Source organism: Eptatretus burgeri, chromosome 2 (assembly GCF_056783735.1).
Source record: "Eptatretus burgeri isolate ZD-2024b chromosome 2, Ebu_testis_v1, whole genome shotgun sequence".
NCBI classification, from domain to species: domain Eukaryota; kingdom Metazoa; phylum Chordata; class Myxini; order Myxiniformes; family Myxinidae; genus Eptatretus; species Eptatretus burgeri.
Genome location: NC_140962.1, coordinates 14,466,378 through 14,484,794, shown reverse-complemented (window position 1 = coordinate 14,484,794; position 18,417 = coordinate 14,466,378). Strand labels below are relative to the sequence as shown.

Sequence of the window (18,417 nt, the reverse complement as noted above, 5' to 3'; positions counted from 1 at the left end):
ATAAAACTGTACGTGCACTGAGGGTGGACAAGGAGGCCTATGTGCGAGGAATCTGTGAGGGGGTAGAGCATCACCTGTGGACAGGTGATTCTCGTCCCGCTTACAGGGGAATTCGCACATTACGTTCATCCAAGCCCATCCCTCGGAGCACTACAGTTCGAGCAGAGAGTGGTAGGCTCTTGACAGAGGAGTCTGAAGTGAAGGCCCGCTGGGCCGGTCACTTTGAGCGGTTGTACCAGGCTGATCCCCCCAACTGTCGAGTTGGACGTCAAGGGTGTTACAATCCCTGTTGCTGACCCTCGAATCAACTGTGGTCCACCTACGCTTGTGGAAACACGGGCTGCGGTGAACCAGTTGAAACGGGGCAAAGCTCCAGGGATCTGTGGCATCCATGCAGAACTTCTCAAGGCTGGTGGAAATGCTGCACTCGTGTCGTTGCATGCAGTTTTGTGCTCTGCCTGGAACACAGGCATCATCCCAACTGACTGGAAGAGGGGCCTTGTTGTCCCTCTCTGGAAAGGGAAGGGTGATCGCCAAGACTGCAACAACTACCGAGGGGTGACGCTGCTCTCAGTGCCGGGCAAGGTCTTTGCTCGGATAATTCTCGATAGGGTTCGCCACCATCTGCTTGAGCACCAGCGTCCAGAGCAGTCAGGCTTTACACCAAAGAGGTCAACGATTGACTGTATCCTTGCACTTCGTGTCCTCACCGAACGCAGGCGAGAGTTTTGGCAGGGGCTGCTTGCAGCCTATGTTGATCTGTGTAAAGCGTTCGATTCAGTGAATCGGGATGTCCTCTGGAGCATTCTTGGTCTTCGTGGGGTGCCACCAAAACTGATCGATCTGATGTCTGAACTCTACTCTGGTACTGAGAGTGCTGTGAAGTGTGGTGGTACCATCTCTGACTTATTTCCAGTTGTTACTGGAGTTCGTCAGGGATGTGTACTTGCCCCCACACTTTTCAGCACTTGTATGGACTGGATTCTAGGGAGGATGTCGGAGAGATCAAGTTGCGGTGCGTCATTTGGGAATGTCAAGATCTCTTACCTTGACTTTGCAGATGATGCAGTCATCTTTGCGGAGACTTTAGACATCCTCTTGGGGGCCCTCGAGGTGCTGAATGAGGAGTCGGAGCCATTGGGATTACGGGTTTCTTGGGTCAAAACTAAGATCCAGGCTTTCGGTGACATCTTGGATGCTGCTGTCCTGTCTGTGTCTGTTTGTGGTGAGGATGTTGAGGTCGTGGAGAGATTCACTTACCTTGGCAGTGATATTCATGTCTCTGCTGGCTGCGAGTCAGAGGTCAATAGACGTCTGGGTCGGGCCTGGGGAGTCATGGATTCACTGGATCATGGGGTGTGGCGCTGCCGGTACCTGTGCGGGAGGACGAAAGTCCGAGTCTTCAGGTCCTTGGTACTTCCAGTCTTGCTCTATGGGTGCGAGACTTGGACTCTGACCAAGGATCTGAGATGGAGACTTAATTCCTTTGGTACCAGGTCTCTTCGGAGAATCCTTGGCTATCGCTGGTCGGATTTTGTGTCCAACGAGCGGTTGCTGAGAGACTCGGATGAGATTTGTTACCTGCATAGTCCGTGAGCGTCAGTTGCGGCTGTCTGGACATGTGGCTCGTTTTCCTGACTCTGATCCTGCTCACCAGATTCTCTCAGCGAGGGAGTCTCATGAGTGGAGGAGGCCAGTGGGTCGACCACGTGCCTCATGGTTGCAACAGGTTGAACATCATCTCAAGGAGATGGGGATGGGCCTGGCATCTGCCTGGGGGATGGCCAGACGGAGGCCCCTGGAGTACCGGCGGAAAGTGGACGCAGCGACGTGCTGTTCTGGCACATGCTTCCATACCTGACCTGACCTGATTTACATCAGGTCGGTTAATAGAACAAATCAGAAAATTCCATAACAAATTGGTGCCGTGACTCGGATGTACTAAATCCCTGGAGGCAATCCATGGTCCGGAGGGACGGCGAATGCCAACGAGATGCCATCCTTGACGGCGGGTAACGTACATCGACAAAGGAAAGTACATGTCAGATAATTTTTAGATCCTCGTGGAGGATCTCTAAGTCTTACTCACGTTGTTGTTCTTCGTCTTCTTCTTGTGGCTTTTTTGTTTCACAGCCTACAGTTTTCATCGAAACTTCCTGAAACTTGGCGTATATATGTAAAAATACCCTGCGCAGACAGTAACCATTTCCGATTTTGAAAATTCCTCCGAGAAAAAAAGTTATGACATCAAAATATCTCTGCTAATGGAAATCGCCAAAAAATTATCTCCGAAACTAGGCAAGCTTTTTGAATTCTGTTTGCGGGAATCAAACTGGGCAATAGCAGAGATGAATTACCGCACATATGATACATCACTATGATGTCATATCAATTTTTATGACGTCATTCCTATTTTTTGACATTTTTTGTTTCACAACCCAGAGTTTTCATTGGATCTTCGTGAAACTTGCCACGTATATGCAGAAAGCCCATGCACAAGCAGTAACCTTCTCCGATTTTGGAAATTCTTCTTAGAAAAAAAGTTGACGTCATAATATCGCCGCTAATGGAAATCGCCTATACCATTATCTCTGAAACAAGGCAAGCTGTTTGAATTTTGTTTGCGGGATTCAAGCCGGGCATTAGCACAGATAATGTATTGCAAACCTGATACATCACAATGACGTCATATTCGTTTTATGACGTCATCATTAAGAGGACGAGGATCTTAGCTCATTTGAGCTTGTTATTGATAGGTCTGAGAGGCTCCTGCGGTTCGAGACCGCTTAAGCCTTCGGGGCTGAACAGAGATCAGGGATCTCTTCACGGGAAGCTCGAGTCTTCACCGTACTTTGAGTGAGTTCGGTACTTGGCTCACGGTGCTGTACTGGGTACAGCAGAGGCATTGGGGAAAAATCCAATCCCTTCTTGCCAAAAGTGAGGGGGGTTGGAATCCCACCTCCACAAAGAGAGGGGTTTGAGACCCAGCTCTCTGTGTATTTTGATTGTTATGTGTTATGTGGATTGAGGTTATGTATTTTTCCCCAGATCCAACCCACTATGGGCGAAGATCACATTTTAAGTACGAATCTGCAACCCATATCTGCAGTGAGCGAAGAAGGGTTATGCCCAACCCCATATCTATGGGAATGTCATTCAGCTTGACCTCCAGGGTTTGCTTTTGCCTGACATGCTGAACAAATCATACTCAGAAGCAGGAGGTGTTACTTCACCACCGGCCACTGGTGCAGCCAAATCGATGATGTGATGAGTCATACCATTCATTTGGGATGTCTGAAGACCCATTTTGCATAGATGGCCAGATTTTCCGCAGTTAGGACAGGACCAATATTTGAAACAACAGGTGGGGTAAGTGACTGCCACCACAATACCAGCATGATTTACCTGTTTGAGAACCCGACAATCCACTGCTCTGCTTTGGCCCAGAAGAGTGCAGCCTCTGAACAGAGGTGTTGTTTTTTTGCAGATCGGTGAAATTTGGGTTTACTTGGCTTCTCAGCTGCCAATGATGAGTTCAGATTGTTCACATTAAACAAACTCGACTGGGAGTTCCGCTCCCTGCTGGTGATTACACAGCCCCTCATTAGCAGTCATGCAGGCACTCGCGATCGACATAGTTTTCGTCAGATTTAGATCAGGAACAGCCAACAACTTCCGGAGGATCTATTCCTTGTTGATGCCAATTTCGAAAAAAATCCCTCAGCATCTCGTCCAATGTGTCATCAAATTCACAATGTTCAGCCAACCGGCGAAAATCATCAACAAACTCAGACACTGACTAAACTTCCTTCCTCCCGTGAGTTTAGAATTTGCACCGGGACACGATTTTCCCGGGTTTCGGCTTGCAGTGTTTCACCACAATCTCAACTAGTTCATCGTACGTTTTGGCCTTTGGCTTATTGGGGGGAATGAGGTCCTTCATCAGGGCACACGTTGTTGCTACACACTGTGAGAAGAACAGCATGGCGACGATCAGCATCTTCTGCAGCCGCCATCTTGTTCACGATGAAGTATTGTTCCAAACGATTGGCGAAATATTCCCAGCCCTCATCTGGTTGGTACATCTACAGAATCCCACAGACACCATAGTGAGCAATGCTAAATAACCAAAGCACCAAACTCGTTGCCAATTGTGACGTGTCCACACGATTAAGGAGTGAAAAGCAACACAGCACCCAAGTAGGAGCTCCACATTTTATTCCACACGGGATCACAAACTGCATATATGCATCCAAGTAACTTTACAGAACGTCACCCTCCAACAACAGCATTTAATTTAAATATTTTATTTGTAATTTTTGGCTCACCTGGAACGAAGTTCCTGGTGAGCTAATGGGATGCTGCGTCGTCCGTCACTCAGTCCATCCGTCCACAAATACTTTCAACTCCTTCTCTGAAACTGCACATGCGATTTGGATGAATCTTTATCACAACGTTCATCACCATGTATGGACCAAAGTTTGTTCATGGCATGAAAAAAATCGGGCCCCCAGCGGGTCTACGGGAGTTGCCCCCCAAAATAGGTATTTGCTTTCTTCTCAGAAATACACATGTAATTCTGATGAAACTTGACCACAACTCTCATTACCTCTGATGTACAAAATTTTGTTCTTGGCATTACAAAATCGGGTAGTAAAGGGAGTCTACAGAGGGAGATTATGGGGGGGTTGCCCCCCGTCCCCCCAAATAGATATTTGCTTTCTTCTCAGAAACGACACACACAGTTCTGATGAAACTTGCTACAACCTTCATCACCCATGGTGTACCAAAGTTTGTTCATGACATAAGAAAAATCAGGGTCTGAGGGCCTGTGAGGGTGGTTGTCCCCCCCCCCAAATAATTTGCTTTCTTCTCCAAAACTACACATACAATTTCGATGAAACTTGACCACAACCTTCATCAATTGTGTTATACCAAAGTTTGCCCATGCTATTAAAAAATTCGAGGTCTAAGGGGGTCCACAGGGGGCTTGCCCCCAAAAACAGGTATTTGCATTCTTCTCAGAAACAACACATATAATTCTAATGAAATTTCACCACAACCTTCATCACCCGTGGTGTACAAAAGATTTTTCACACCATTAATAAATTGGGGGTTTAAGGGTGTCTATGGTGGGGTTGCCTCCCAAAAGAGGTATTTGCTTTCTTCTCCAAAACTACACACACAATTTCGATGAGACTTGACCACAACCTTCATCAACTGTATTATACCAAAGTTTGCCCATGCTATTAAAAAAATTCGAGGTCTAAGGGGGTCTACATAGGGGTTTCCCCCCCAAAAGAGGTATTTGCTTTCTTCTCAGAGACTACACACACATAATTCCAATGAAATTTCACCACAACCTTCATCACCCGTGGTGTACAAAAGATTTTTCACACCATTAAAAAAAAAAAAATTGGGGGTTTAAGGGTGTCTACGGTGGGGTTGCCCCCCAAAAGAGGTATTTGCTTTTTTCTCAGAAACTACACACACAATTTCGATGAAACTTGACCACAACCTTTATCACCCATGATGTCCCAAAGTTTGTTCATGGCATTAAAAAAAATGCATAGGTATTTCCTTTCTTCTCCATTGCATATTTTGTGGGTAATCCACGCCGACCGGTGGTTCCCTGGTTATGTTATTCAGCCACGACCAGGTGAGTACCCAGAGGGATTGCCCCAATGTTTACCTTTGCTCGAGGAGAGGGAATTCTTTGCATTTGGGTCCATTTGTTTTGTCTGTACGTCTGTCTGTCTGTCTGTCTGTTTGTCTATCTCGAGGTTTGGTTGTTTGTCCACGCCAAACGTGAGTATATGTATGAATTACTTTCGACCATTAAGAAATTTAAGGCCCCGAAAACCTAATAAACCCTTTACAATGCCAAGACCAATTAAGACTACGAAGACCCTGACAACTATTGAGAGCCCTAAAACTCTTTGAAACCCTCATACCCTTTATAATAACCCTTGAGACTTAAAACAATTCAGACCTGTTAGACCCCTTTAACCTTTTAAAACACCTTAAACCATTTCTACCCATTTAGACCTTTGGACCTTCAGACCATTTGACGTTTACAACTTTTCAGACCTTTGACCTTATTGCAAGTACTGGTGAGGGTGTGCAATGTCTGATTGCTCTCTTCTTGTTCTTCCTGTTTCATGCACCCCCGGTTTGTCTGGATTCCAGAATCAGAGGGGAAACTGCTGATGCTGAAGCAATATACCAACCAATGGCTGAAATCCGTTAAGCCTCCTTGAAGATAACGAGCGTGGGTTGCTGTGACATTGTTTGTATCATCATTAAAACAAGGACAAATGTGTCCAAGAGCAGCGTCCTCAAGGTTTTGTCGACTAAAAAAAAATATATATATTTTTTAAAAAACAACAACAACAACTTCCGATATTTCGTCACGTGCCTTCATTAAGCCAATAGCGAAACCCGTCATAATGTATTTACCAATTTACGATATATCGTGTATTTACGAAATAAATAATGTATTTACGAAATTACAATTTGACAAATGGAATAATCTTTAAATAGTAACGTGAACTTTTTGAAACTTTAAAGCAAATGTCCGAATATATTTAAAAGTTCATGATAGACGCTCTCAAAAGGCACCGTCTATGTGAGGATGTGTACATGTGCTCAGTATTGAAGGCGATCCGGATGTTGTATATACAAGAGACGAGTCCTGGATATTTAAGGTTTTGTCTTCACAAGAAGAAGAACAAGAACAACAAGAAGAAGAACAACAACGCCGAACTCTCTTTGAGCAGCGTTCGCGCTAAAAATTCGTTTTACAATAGTTGCCTCATTCACAATTTTTATTTCTTCGCAGAAAAAAATAATACAAACACAGTCACCATGGTGATGCAGTGCCACCCCCATTGGACTATCTTTCGGTGCAGGCCTCGTCACAGGAACGTTTTCAAGGCGGCGCATCCTTCACGTCAGAAGTCTAGAAAGATTATATAATCCATGATGATGAATGCACACTTTTCCTTGGTGATTGCCTTTTGTCAAAATAGGGTTAATTCGAAGAGAATCTTTCCAAAAAACGAACGAACGAACGAACGAACATACGCATAAGGGAGCAACAACGTCCAATAACAAGAAAGCACCCAGATGACGAAAAGACGCATTCTTACGTGATGACGTCATTGACAGCAGTTATCAGTACGCAGTGACGACACTAACGTCGATTTTTTTTTTCAATTCCCCTTGCTCACCGTAACGATTCGACGTACGTCATGACGTCAAAGAAGAGCTTAAAACGTCAAGCGATTGAACGGCCAACGTAGCAGGTTCTTCTTCTTCTTCATCTTCTTCTTCTTCACTGCGTGTTGGAGGGTGCTTGAGACAGGCGAGGTCCCTAGTTGTTATAACGCGTCATTTTTTTTCGCGAGTATTTGTTCCAGTGTGCGAGTGACGGTTCCGCTGCAGCGTTTGGCAATGGCTCATGTGAGTGAAAAGCCCGTGGACGATCTGGGTGATTCGCAGCTTCCAGACTCCACAGCCGCGCCCTGCCCGTGTCCAGGTTGGAAGGCGAACAGCGCCGGTGAGCTTGTAGTAGGACGCTATGGGATTGAGGAGGATACGTTTTGGGATTTGAAGGGACGGTAGTTTTATTTATTTATTTATTTAAATCTATATTTATATACGTTATTAAAGATCGATCCTGTACTGAGATTGCTAGGCCCGGATTGTAAATTGCGCTTTGCACCTCCATTGAGGCGGAGCGAGTCGGAGTTCGAGGCGTCGACATGTTTACGGATTTGTAACTTCTTGTTTCGGCCGAACCGATGTGGCTGCCATTGCACCACCACGTGTGGAATCGTCTCCATGGAGAGACCGTTCATCGCCGGTGGGATGCCATGGTGCTGCCGTGTATTATGTATCCCTTCACGGAGCCACAACCGCGCACTGGTCTCACTGATGGAACCTTCGGGGACATTTTTCTCGTTCGTCGGTGTCTCCTGCGATGTGTTCACAAGAGGTCATCCCGACGTACCCTCCTGAAGGGTGTGGTTGAGACGTTGCAGTTTTTTTTTTTTTTTTTTTTTTTTTTTTTTTTTTTTTTTTTTTAAGGGTGTGGAGAATGAATTAATAATTGATTTAATTAATACTGCTGACCTCACATACACTCGGAGCAGACACTCGAACCATTTCAACACCACCATGGCTGTGCTTCATTGTGAGCTGTGTATTACAAGCTGGGGGTAACCTCTGCCAACTAACTCTCCCCCTGCAGGGTAATTGTTTAACGATGGTTTCGTGAGGTTATTGATGTGGCGTGTTGGGTTTTGTGGTTGAAATGTGCTTTTAAAGCCGTTCAAAGAAAGAAGAAAAATAAATAAATACAAGACGCACCACGTGGTCGCGCCGCATTATGGCTCGGACTTGCCAAGTGTGTGTCAGTACCTCCTGGTATTTGCCTGCAGTAGTTTCCCCATTTCGTTCTTGATCTTATTTGTAGGATTTCTATTTCCTGGCGGGATTGCTTGGAGCCTATAGGGTTGTGCACTCCCCTCTGAGCTGTCTCGTCTGGATTTGAAGATTTTAACTGGAAAACGGTCACTGGCCGAACCCCGCAATTAGGTGGGAATAATTGGGAGCCTTAAAGTGGTGGTGGTGGTGGTTATCTGGAGGATTTTGTAATTATACTTGCTGATACCCCCTGTTGCTCTTTTTTTTTTTTTTTTTTTTTTTTTTTTTTTTTTTTGCTGACCTTGGAAGGATGACTGGCTGGGTCAACCCGCCTAGTGTTAATTCAATGGTAGGGGAGGCTCGAATTCAAGACCCTAAGATCTTCATCATTAAACCAACAGCAGGGTTATGATTGTGCATTGAAAACCTGAACACCTTCTCATTGTGTAGACGACTACAAATTGTGACTGCTATCATCACATTTGAGGCCTGTTGTGATTCACTTTTATTTTATAATTGTCCTCCACCACCAAGCCCCCTGTCCTCTTGTATAAAATGTTCCATTTCCCCCAAATTAGTTGCTTTTCTTGATTTTTATTTTTAATTTTTTTGGTGCAGGGAGAGTTTTGAATTGTTCGTTTCAATCTCCTATTTGTAAAAATATTGCTTATTTTTTTTTTTTTTGAGAGTTGGCATCATTTTGATTTGTGCTGCCAAAAAGGGCCGCAGTGGCCTGCTTCAGCAAAAATATTCTGCATCATTTGCTTGATGGAACCCATTTGCCATTGGCTTGTCGGCTGAATGGTTGGAGATGTGAGCTGAATTCAGACCTGATTTTTGAACTCCTGGGACCAGAGAAATGGTTTAAACCATTTTAGCAATCTACTGTTGTAGTTTTTGCTTTTGATAATGGGGTTATTGGCAAACTGAGCAAGCATAAAGGGATCCAAATTATTTTCCTCCATTGTTAGACATTTGTCATGTCATGATGCATAGCTTTAAAAGAACGATTCAGATTCAATATATGTATATATATATATATATATATATATATATATATATATATATATATATATATATATATATATATATATATATATATATATATATAGTATTATAATAGAGCTACGTTGTACCTGAAAAGGATATGATGGGAAGCTTTCAGTTGTGTATATATTGGTTTCCCTTTATTTGCAGTTTCCATCAATTTTGTATGCATTGTAATTTTTCTCCCACAGTGTACATTTTTCTCACCCGGTGGTTCCGCAGTGAAGGTATTTTGTTATGCAACACTGAACCTTGCTGTGAGGGCACTTGGTGATTACACGGGTGCTTTCTGGTGCGGTTGATTATCTTGTGCACAGTTTCTTGCACTCGTGTGCCACATTGTGGCATTGCCAATAACAGCACATGATTTAAATCTCATTTGTGGGGGGTGGGCCCTTCCTTGCCACCCTTCTATCCTGCCCCCCCTCCCCAATTTACTCCTGTTTACATGCTACAGTTGCTATTTCCAACCCCTGCCTATTGCCTTTCTAAGTCGTTTGCACCCTTTCTGTAGTAATCGACCCCTAAAGCTGTTGTGGTTACAAATTTTACATGTTAGAGGCTTATCTGCAGGAACTGACTCTCTTCCAACTGTAAGCATGTGATGGACTTCCTTTTTTTATTTTATATTTTGTCGAACTCGTACAGTCTTGAGAAACCTCCAATAGTGTTGGAGTGAGAGGAGAGTTGTCTTTATATGGTCATAAAGACATTGGTACGCCACAAAGTTCAACAGATTTAACATGATTGAATAATTGAGAACTTTGCATACATTGGGTTGAAGTATTGTTGTGGTTGTGGAAATTCGCAAACCACCATTCAGGTCCTGTTGGTGAGATATCTCTAAGTACATGTGTAGTTAGCCCAAACCCGTCGTATAGAGGGAATTTGTGTGATCCATCTGGGCTGTGACGCTTTGAGTTAGCCATTTTTTCTGTTCTGTCTTTTATTTCAAACAAACAGCATCTCAACAACCACGCCAACCACACTACAACCACGCCACCTCCACCATCAACGCTACCACATCTTCGCCACTCGCCATTCAGCAGGCCCTGTGCGGTTACGATCTCCGGGCACTAACAGAAACCAACGGCTATGCTCGGGGGTTTTCCCGCCTGTTTTTCCCGTCAAGGTTCTCCGTGATCGGTGTGGAGGAGTTGTGATGCAGGGGTCAAAGGTGAGAAAGGGTGGGGGCCTCTTTTTTTTTTTGGGGAATAATTCCCTGGCTCCACGCCAAGACTGACTCCCCCCCGGCCCCGCACGGCGCGGGGTGGAGGGAAAGCGAGAGGTCACGCCCCCCTTCGAGAGGCTTCTCCAAGAAGCTCGAAGGGAGGCGGGGCCGAAAACGGGGTTTTCGAAAACGGGGGAGAAGGTTGGAGCCCTGCGCTACAAAAGGCGAACAGGACGGACCTTGAGGTTTTTTTGGGTTGGTTGGTCGAGAGTCGTTGGTCGAGAGTTGGAGTGAGTGGTTGGTCTTCATGGTCGTCTTCTGGCTCGAGTCGCGAGCTTGTGGTTCCTGCCTTGCTTCGTTGACCCGTGCGCGAGCGTGGAAAACTGCGCCGAACAAACCTCGTCCGTACCGTCGAGTGGCCAACACCTGCAGGCGCGAGGCACGCAGGAGAGGACTCTCCTACCACGCTCGGGCACGGAGTCGCGGCCAGGCGGGACCCCGTCGACGGACGTCGGAGAGGGACTCGACACGCTCAGGGAAGTCGCGACTTCCATTTCTTTTGGGTTCTGTGTAAACGTGTGTGTGTGGCACCAGTCTGGTGAAGTAAAACTGTTGAGTGTTGCCGTGTGTCGGTCTTATTCGGTAGTATCTCTGCGTCATTGTTTCTTTTGTTACATTTGCTTTTTGTGCATAATTGTTTTAATTGCTATATGTGTGTCGTGTAAATAAAGTGCTTGCATGTTGAATTGTTCCCCGTTTTGCTGCGTCCTTTCCTTCGTTTGAATCTTCATCTTGCTTCACGTAAAGGGTTGGTAGTGGGCTTAATACGCCCGATAATCTGAACCGTCGAGGCCGACGATAACACCGCTCGGTTATCCCGATAGTAGGGAACGGATCGCTTAAGCGGCCCGTGTCCGGAGTCGACCTGCGGCGAGGTGCGATCGCCCGGTCTATCAGCCGCGTGGGTACTTAGGTAGGTCGAGTTTGGCGAACAACCCTATCCCATGCGGGTCGCTGAAAGGCCCACCCGTGACTGGCTCCCGGCGTTAGTCCGAGAGGGTCACGACAGAATTGTCCGTCCGGTGGGCGACGTGCCGCGATTCGAGCCACGTGGCCGATCGCACGCCGGCGGGCGTGAATTCGCAACAGTATATTGGTAATGTTGCATTCAAGACTTCAAATACGTATCTTGATAGAGCTGTAGGTGAGTGAATGGTACAGATTCTTCATCTGCGGAAACCCAAGGCGAGCAAACTCTTGTCACGTGATTAGTAGGTTCCTTTGTTTTCCTTCATTTTCACCTGTTCATTACCTCTGCCACCTCTGGAGGTTGTGCTTTCATCTGCTGTCTGTCTCTGAACAGAATATCTTAGTTGGCTGACAAGTCGATTCGATTTTGGTTTAGGTCCAGATCTAGCCTATCGGGTGGATACAAATTTTTATCGCTTCAGCCTGGTGGAGACGTGCTCCACTGAGTTCTTCTATGCTTCCAGTTACCTCCACCACCAACGGTGGAAGGAGGTTACTTATTTATTTATTTTCACCGGTCTTTTCGGAGAGACATTTTCAGAGATTTGTCAGGGTTGAAAGACATGTTGGACCAGTTTGTGTTTTTTTATTTTTATTTTTTCTTCTTACCCAGATCTGCAGTGAGTGAAGAAGCTGAGGGATGACAGATGCTATGCCAGAGGGTGGAGTCATCAGCAAAGAGATAGAGATTTTTTTCCAGAGTCTGAGATCATTGATGAAAACCAGAAAAGGAACAGGCCCCAGAACACTGCCTTGAGGAACTCCAGCCGAGACCGGAAGAGGGGATGAGAGAACTCTATTCAGGGCCACATATTGTCTGCAACAGGAGAGCAAGTTGACGAGCCACGAGTAGAGATTGCCTTGGATACCATAGGAAGAGTTTGGTGAGCATGGCAGGGTGCCAGACCATATCAAAGGCACGCAATATGTCGAGGGATATGGCTCTGATTTCATGTCTGGCATTGAGGATCTCCATCCATTGTTGGGAGATCAGAAGCAGCATATCCAGGGTAGAGTGACCTGGTCGGAAATCAAACCATTGGAGAAGAGGATGGATTTAATGTCTGAAGCGATTGATTCCATAACCTTGCTGATAGGGAGAAGGCTGATTGGTCTGTAGTTGCAGGGATCTGTTTTTGCACCTTTTTTATGCAGGGCAGTAATGTTTGCTGATTTCCAAGCAGATGACCTTGAGCAAATGAGAGGGTGAATAGAACAAAGAGGGGGTGAGCAAGCGCAGATGAGCAGTTTTTTAGAAAGCGATGGGTTTCACACACTATTTCGATGCAAACACCGAGTTTAGGCATTCAGCCTTTTCACGTGTGGTATCAGCAGTGCGGCCATTTGAGGTAAGAGAGGGGATGGAGGGGAGCATACACCAGAAACGGTTGATTATATGCCCCCAGGTTTGAGAGTTCAGACTTGAGATTCGAAAGATGTTGTTTTCTGGCTCTCCCTGAGGGTAGATACACACTTGTTCTGAGCTTTGTGGAAGGAACTGAGATTACCCTCAGTTGGGTTTGCTTTACATAAGGCACAGGCAAGTTGTTTCAGGACAATTTCATTGCCACAAGCTTCAGTGAACCATGGCCTTGAAGGGTAGAAGAACTGAAGATGAGGGGGGATAAATCTGCATGAGAGGAGAGCAAGTTTCTTTGACAGAATTCCCAGGACGAGGTGATGTTTGAGAAGTTAGCGATGGGAGACCAGCCTAGAAGGTTGATTGCTTCTTTGGAGGCTCTGCCAGTCAGCCTGAGTGAAATGGCAGACTCGACGGCACTGAGGTGGTTCTCTAATAACAGTCAGAGAGATTTTTACTTTGACAAGCACATGGTCAGAAGAACTGATTGAAGCGGAGGAAGAACAGCAGATATTTTCAGGGAAATTTGTCAATCGGATCCAGAAGAGATGGATCACCATTGGTTGGGATCCAGGTCGGGAAGTTGACCGATTGTCAGTCCCAATGAGTCGCTGAAGTGCCATGGCAGGTGAGAGAGGTACCCATACCTAGTCACCTGGCATTATGACAATTGAAGTTTCCACATGTGAGGAAGAGAGTTTGGATGAGAAGGTAGAAGTTGGTCCATGTTTTCAGATGGTGAGGTGTAAATGGAGTAATCACTGTTAGGTGGATGGTACTGTACACATGTAAACATGAGGGGGGAGTGAGGGCAGTGCATGGACAGTGAGGGAAGGAGTCTTTGATGAAGAGAGCAACTCCTCCACCAGGACGAGGCTCAGGTCTGTCATACCAGAGGAGGGAGTAACTTGGGAGTCAGAGATGTCTTGAGGGAGAAAAGTTTCTGTTCAGCAGATTGTCTGGTTTGTCAGTCGCAGCCTCTATGGAAAGATGTACCGAGTGCCCTTCTCGTTTACCAACCGGCTGTCCATTCCTGATGTTCAACGGAAGGTGTAACAGGAATGTGGAATTTATTGGTTCATGGTTTGGCATTCGCTGCTTCCACATTGTCTGTTTGCATTTGGGCTACCTCCTGTGCTTAGCACGGGTACCTCACTTTTTTAATGAATTTTTGTACGCCGCTCCTTCCCAATTCCATATCCGGCGATGCATGAGACACCATCACTGGGCGCCAAAAGAATGAAGTATTCAGTTTGTTTTTTCCGTGCGATATTTCAGCCAACCTTTGGGCTTGGAAGTTGAAATTATGGGACCAAAGTGAATGTGCTTTGGCTAAAACTGTTTTTACTATCTTGCCAAAACGAAGTTTTTGCAAGATATGTTGGTCAGCTTGTGTTTTTTTTTTTTTTTTTTTTTTTTTTTTTTTTTTTTTTTTTCTTCGTCTGTAATCACGTATAAATTCTGCAGAGCACAGTTATCATTGGAAATTTTTGTAACTTCGCATATCGGAGGCCTATCGAGGTCCCTTTCAGCGCATAAAATTTTGAAGGTCAAGGTCACTGTCGCAAATCAGGGGAATCAACGAAACCCTTTTTTTTGAGTAATTTTGATCGGATCGTCTTCAAAGTTCATGGTCTGGCGCTCAGCTGATTAATTTTTGGTGGCGATTGGCCTTGACCTTCATGGTTTGCGCCTAAGGTCAAACATATTTGACCCCAAGGTCAAATTTTCAAGTTTTAGGAACCATATCGTGTAGTACCTCAAATTGAACACCTCTGAGTGCTTTCTAGATATGTCAAGCTTGAGACATTGTGACGTTATGAGGCAAACTCATATTTTTCATGGTTACTCTGTAGAACGATTCTTATCGGAATCTCTCGTAGGCAGATATTCCTCAAGGAGTCGCTCCTGGTGGATAGCAGCTCTGTTCACCTCAGTGTGACCTTAAAGAAGTCACACGTGGTCACCTTTTGGCAAGATACGGGTCACCCTGCAGGTGACATTGGTTTATTTTTATTTATTAATTGCTGAATTATCGCTTTATTTTATTTCCCATCCTGGCAATATCAGGCATATTTTGACATGATAGTGACCAAGTGATTTGGCAATTAAGGGTGTTTTTTGATGTTTTGATTTAATCATTTTTCGGTTAATTTTCAAGAAGTTGGATTCGGATGAAATGGTGGTGGCATCGGGATGCTGTTCAGCAATTGATTTAAGGTATTAACAAATTTTACGATTCTTATTTATTTTAATTATGCAATTGATCGATCAACTATTGTACACTGCTTCCTTCTAATTCAGAGTCCATGCTGCAAGGTGGCACCGAAGACGCCCCGATGTCATGTGCTGGAGGGTTTGTTTATTTGGCATTGGAGGAGGGTGGGGGGGGGGGTCAGTGGGCTTTGTCCTGTTAAATGTTTTGTTTTTATTTATTTTTTCTCTTCTGAGAATTTGTGGAACCTTTTATCAGTTGCAGCAAGTGCATGTTGAGTAATGTTTGGGAACAACTTGTGATAAACATTAGTCATGGAATTGAGTTGTTTACAAACTGTTTTAGTGCCGCTCTAAATGGTAGACTCGTCTGCATGCAAGTCAAATGGTAATTGTAATTTGTTGTATATAGATGGGCCCTTATTACATATTCTGATCTTGCTCTGTGTAAAGAAGTTTTTAGCATTTTGTTTTTCTCATTGGAGGCATTATTACTTGTCTCGAGTTGAAATTGCAAGTTTTACTGGTTCAAGGTAGCCTTGTGTTCCACCGTTGAGGATACAAATAGCATGGAAATCTACCATTTGCTTTGCCGCGCTACCGGCAATGCTGGAAGAGATTGCCAAATACTTTCATAATTCCTCTTGGGGAGAAAAGTCTAAGATGATTATGTGCCCCTATTGTATACCAATCTCATGAGTTTGACAATCTGTCGCAATCTCGTGCTCCTGACCTTTGTCCTGTCTTATGGGTGTTGCTCAGCCGTCTTGGTGTTTTACTGGGGTTCAGTAGTTTGGTGTACCTTCTCAAGACTTTGGTATTGTTTATTCTATCTTTTAAAAAAAATTTTATTGGCAGAATACCCCCCCCCCCCTTTCAGCCATGCAACTCGTTCTTCTGATTCAAACCTTTTTATTTGGGTGTTATATAGGCAACTGATGGCCCTGTACATGCAAAAAAAAAACAGGTTACAGGCATGAAAGCAAAAATGTATGTTCTGCTTGTAATTCAAAATGCCTCGCTGGACAGGAATACTGCACTGTAAATGGTGGAGACGAGTAATACCCTCGCCCACCTGGATGTGGTGCTACATGATTACACATTTACATAGAGAATTTGCATCCCCCTCTCTCATTTCCCCCCCCCCCTCCATGAACACCAGCAAAGATAAAATGCACCTACTGTATACATTATTTTAGGTCATAGTGATCCTAGCAAGTCTGGGTGTAATCGGCCAAGAACTGAAGGAGGAGCAGCATGACAAACACTGGTCCGTGAATTATTGTATCCCTTATGTCGTTTATATGGTGTTTAAACTAACTTTTTTTTTTTTTTTTTTTTTTTTTTTTAATAAACAGTGGTGGACCTACTGCACTGGCGTGATGTGAAGCCCTCTGGTGCCATTTTTGGGACGACACTTATTTTGCTGCTCTCGCTATCTGTGTTCAGCGTGATCAGCGTCGTTGCTTACCTTACCCTTGCCATTATCTCAGTCACCATCAGCTTCCGTGTCTACAAGTCAGTTCTGCAGGCTATCCAGAAGACCAACGATGGACATCCGTTCAAGTGAGAATCGGAGTATTTATTTTGTGCCATTGACCTGACCCTGGGGACCCTGAGTATGAATGTAAAATTTACTGGAGATTGGCCCAGCCACTTTTGATTCTATAATGAGGATGCATATATATACTGAGAATTGCCTTCTTATATGATTGTTGCTCATTTGTACGTGTTTATTCAAATGGCAATACCCGTGACTTTTTTTTTTTTCTCCTTCTTCCTGCCCTTAATTTGTATACTATGTGACCAAATATTTCTAGTGGTGTTCCTCAAATAGTAATTTTATGGTTGGTCACTTACTTCTGTGACAGGCATAAGTTTTGAATTGTATTCTGATTATTATTATTACTAGTAAGTGCCCGTAAAAATAAAATAAATAAATATTCAAATAACCACAGGCCGTTGCTTCGCTCTCGCGTGTCCGTACGTGCGTGGCCCGGAAGTTCGCATATTAGCAATTTCGTTTTAAAACCCAATTATTCAATTGGCACCAACGTATTTTACCTTTTCGCAATGTCTTGGCAAGGAAAAACAAGAAGAGAAGAGAAAAAAATTTACTTCCTGGTTCGGAGCATACCAGCACTGTTACCGAAATTTATGCACCGTCTAATATGAAAACTATCATAACTTGGGGCATTGTGTTTATAAATGCGCATGAGAAATTATTAGAATACACGAAGTCATCACTCTCCGGAAGCCCGTACGTTGTAATGCGGCTGAGCTTCCCTTCCCCATCGGCCACGCAACAACGTGTCTTGTCATTGGTTTGTTAAATAAATGGCCATAACTTGGGAAGCACTTGTCCGATTAATATCAAACCTTGAAAACGCACATCCTCGGGTCCCCAGCAATATATCTGGCAAGTTTCAATTAGATCGGACCAGTGGTTGTCGAGAAACAGCGGTCACAGACACGCACACACAGATTGCTGGAATTGTAGATGGATTAGCAATGAGTGAGTCCACCAGTCATTATCACTTGAACCAAACGTGATTTTTGATAACTTGGCCACAAGCTTCATATCTGATGCCTCACTAGATGTATTGACCATCAAAATCTGCACTCATTAAGGGGCTTTGCTTTACCAGGGTGGTTTGAGTGACTGATTCTCTTAATCCAGGTGAGTTTCAGGACTTGCGTTCCTATTTTTATAATTATTGACTCCTTTTGAAAGAATTTTGCAGCATGGTCCAACTTTACATTTTACGAATATAGTTGATTCAAAGATTAACGTAGGACTTTTTCTCCTCTGTAAATGCACGAGGCAAGTTGTCACCACATAGGATTTGGCTGAAATTATGATCAACTGAAGATTTAACAACCAAAGGATCTTGTTGGGTGCCTTTTGACTTTGTTTTCTTTGCTGCAGGGAATACCTGGACATGGACTTGACCGTTTCGCAGGAATGTGCACGCAAGTACACAGACCTGGTTTTGTCTCACACGAACTGTGTTGCTAAGGAGCTGCGCCGTCTGTTCCTCATACAGGACCTGGTCGATTCGCTCAAGGTTATCCCAAACACTTCTGACCTTGTTACCGTGTGCACACAAAGGGAAAATCAGCTTCTGTCTGTACAATGTCGAGGAACAACTTTATTTCAATTGAA

The 18,417-nt window shown here is 44.5% G+C and overlaps 1 protein-coding gene and 1 long non-coding RNA gene across 5 annotated transcripts in view; both read left to right on the top strand.

Annotated features, from left to right (window-relative positions):
• The first annotated feature begins 7,264 nt into the window (after positions 1-7,264).
• The window catches only part of LOC147031458 (reticulon-1-A-like), a 28,127-nt gene continuing 16,974 nt past the window's right edge, over positions 7,265-18,417 (top strand). The window contains exons 1-4 of one of the 4 annotated variants that reach the window (XM_085863511.1): positions 7,304-7,561; positions 9,669-9,704; positions 16,610-16,817; positions 18,181-18,319. In XM_085863511.1, coding sequence (XP_085719637.1) covers positions 7,456-7,561; positions 9,669-9,704; positions 16,610-16,817; positions 18,181-18,319 — 489 coding nt within the window. In that variant the 5' untranslated portion in view covers positions 7,304-7,455. Of the gene's footprint in view, positions 7,562-7,790; positions 8,026-8,166; positions 8,198-9,668; positions 9,705-16,609; positions 16,818-18,180; positions 18,320-18,417 lie in introns of those variants that run through there. The other 3 variants (XM_085863520.1, XM_085863503.1, XM_085863528.1) reach the window with 3 other exon arrangements.
• On the top strand, positions 9,713-16,244 carry LOC147031459 (uncharacterized). Its single transcript, XR_015053147.1, has 2 exons — positions 9,713-10,654; positions 15,199-16,244. It is a non-coding gene; the product is annotated as an uncharacterized LOC147031459 (long non-coding RNA).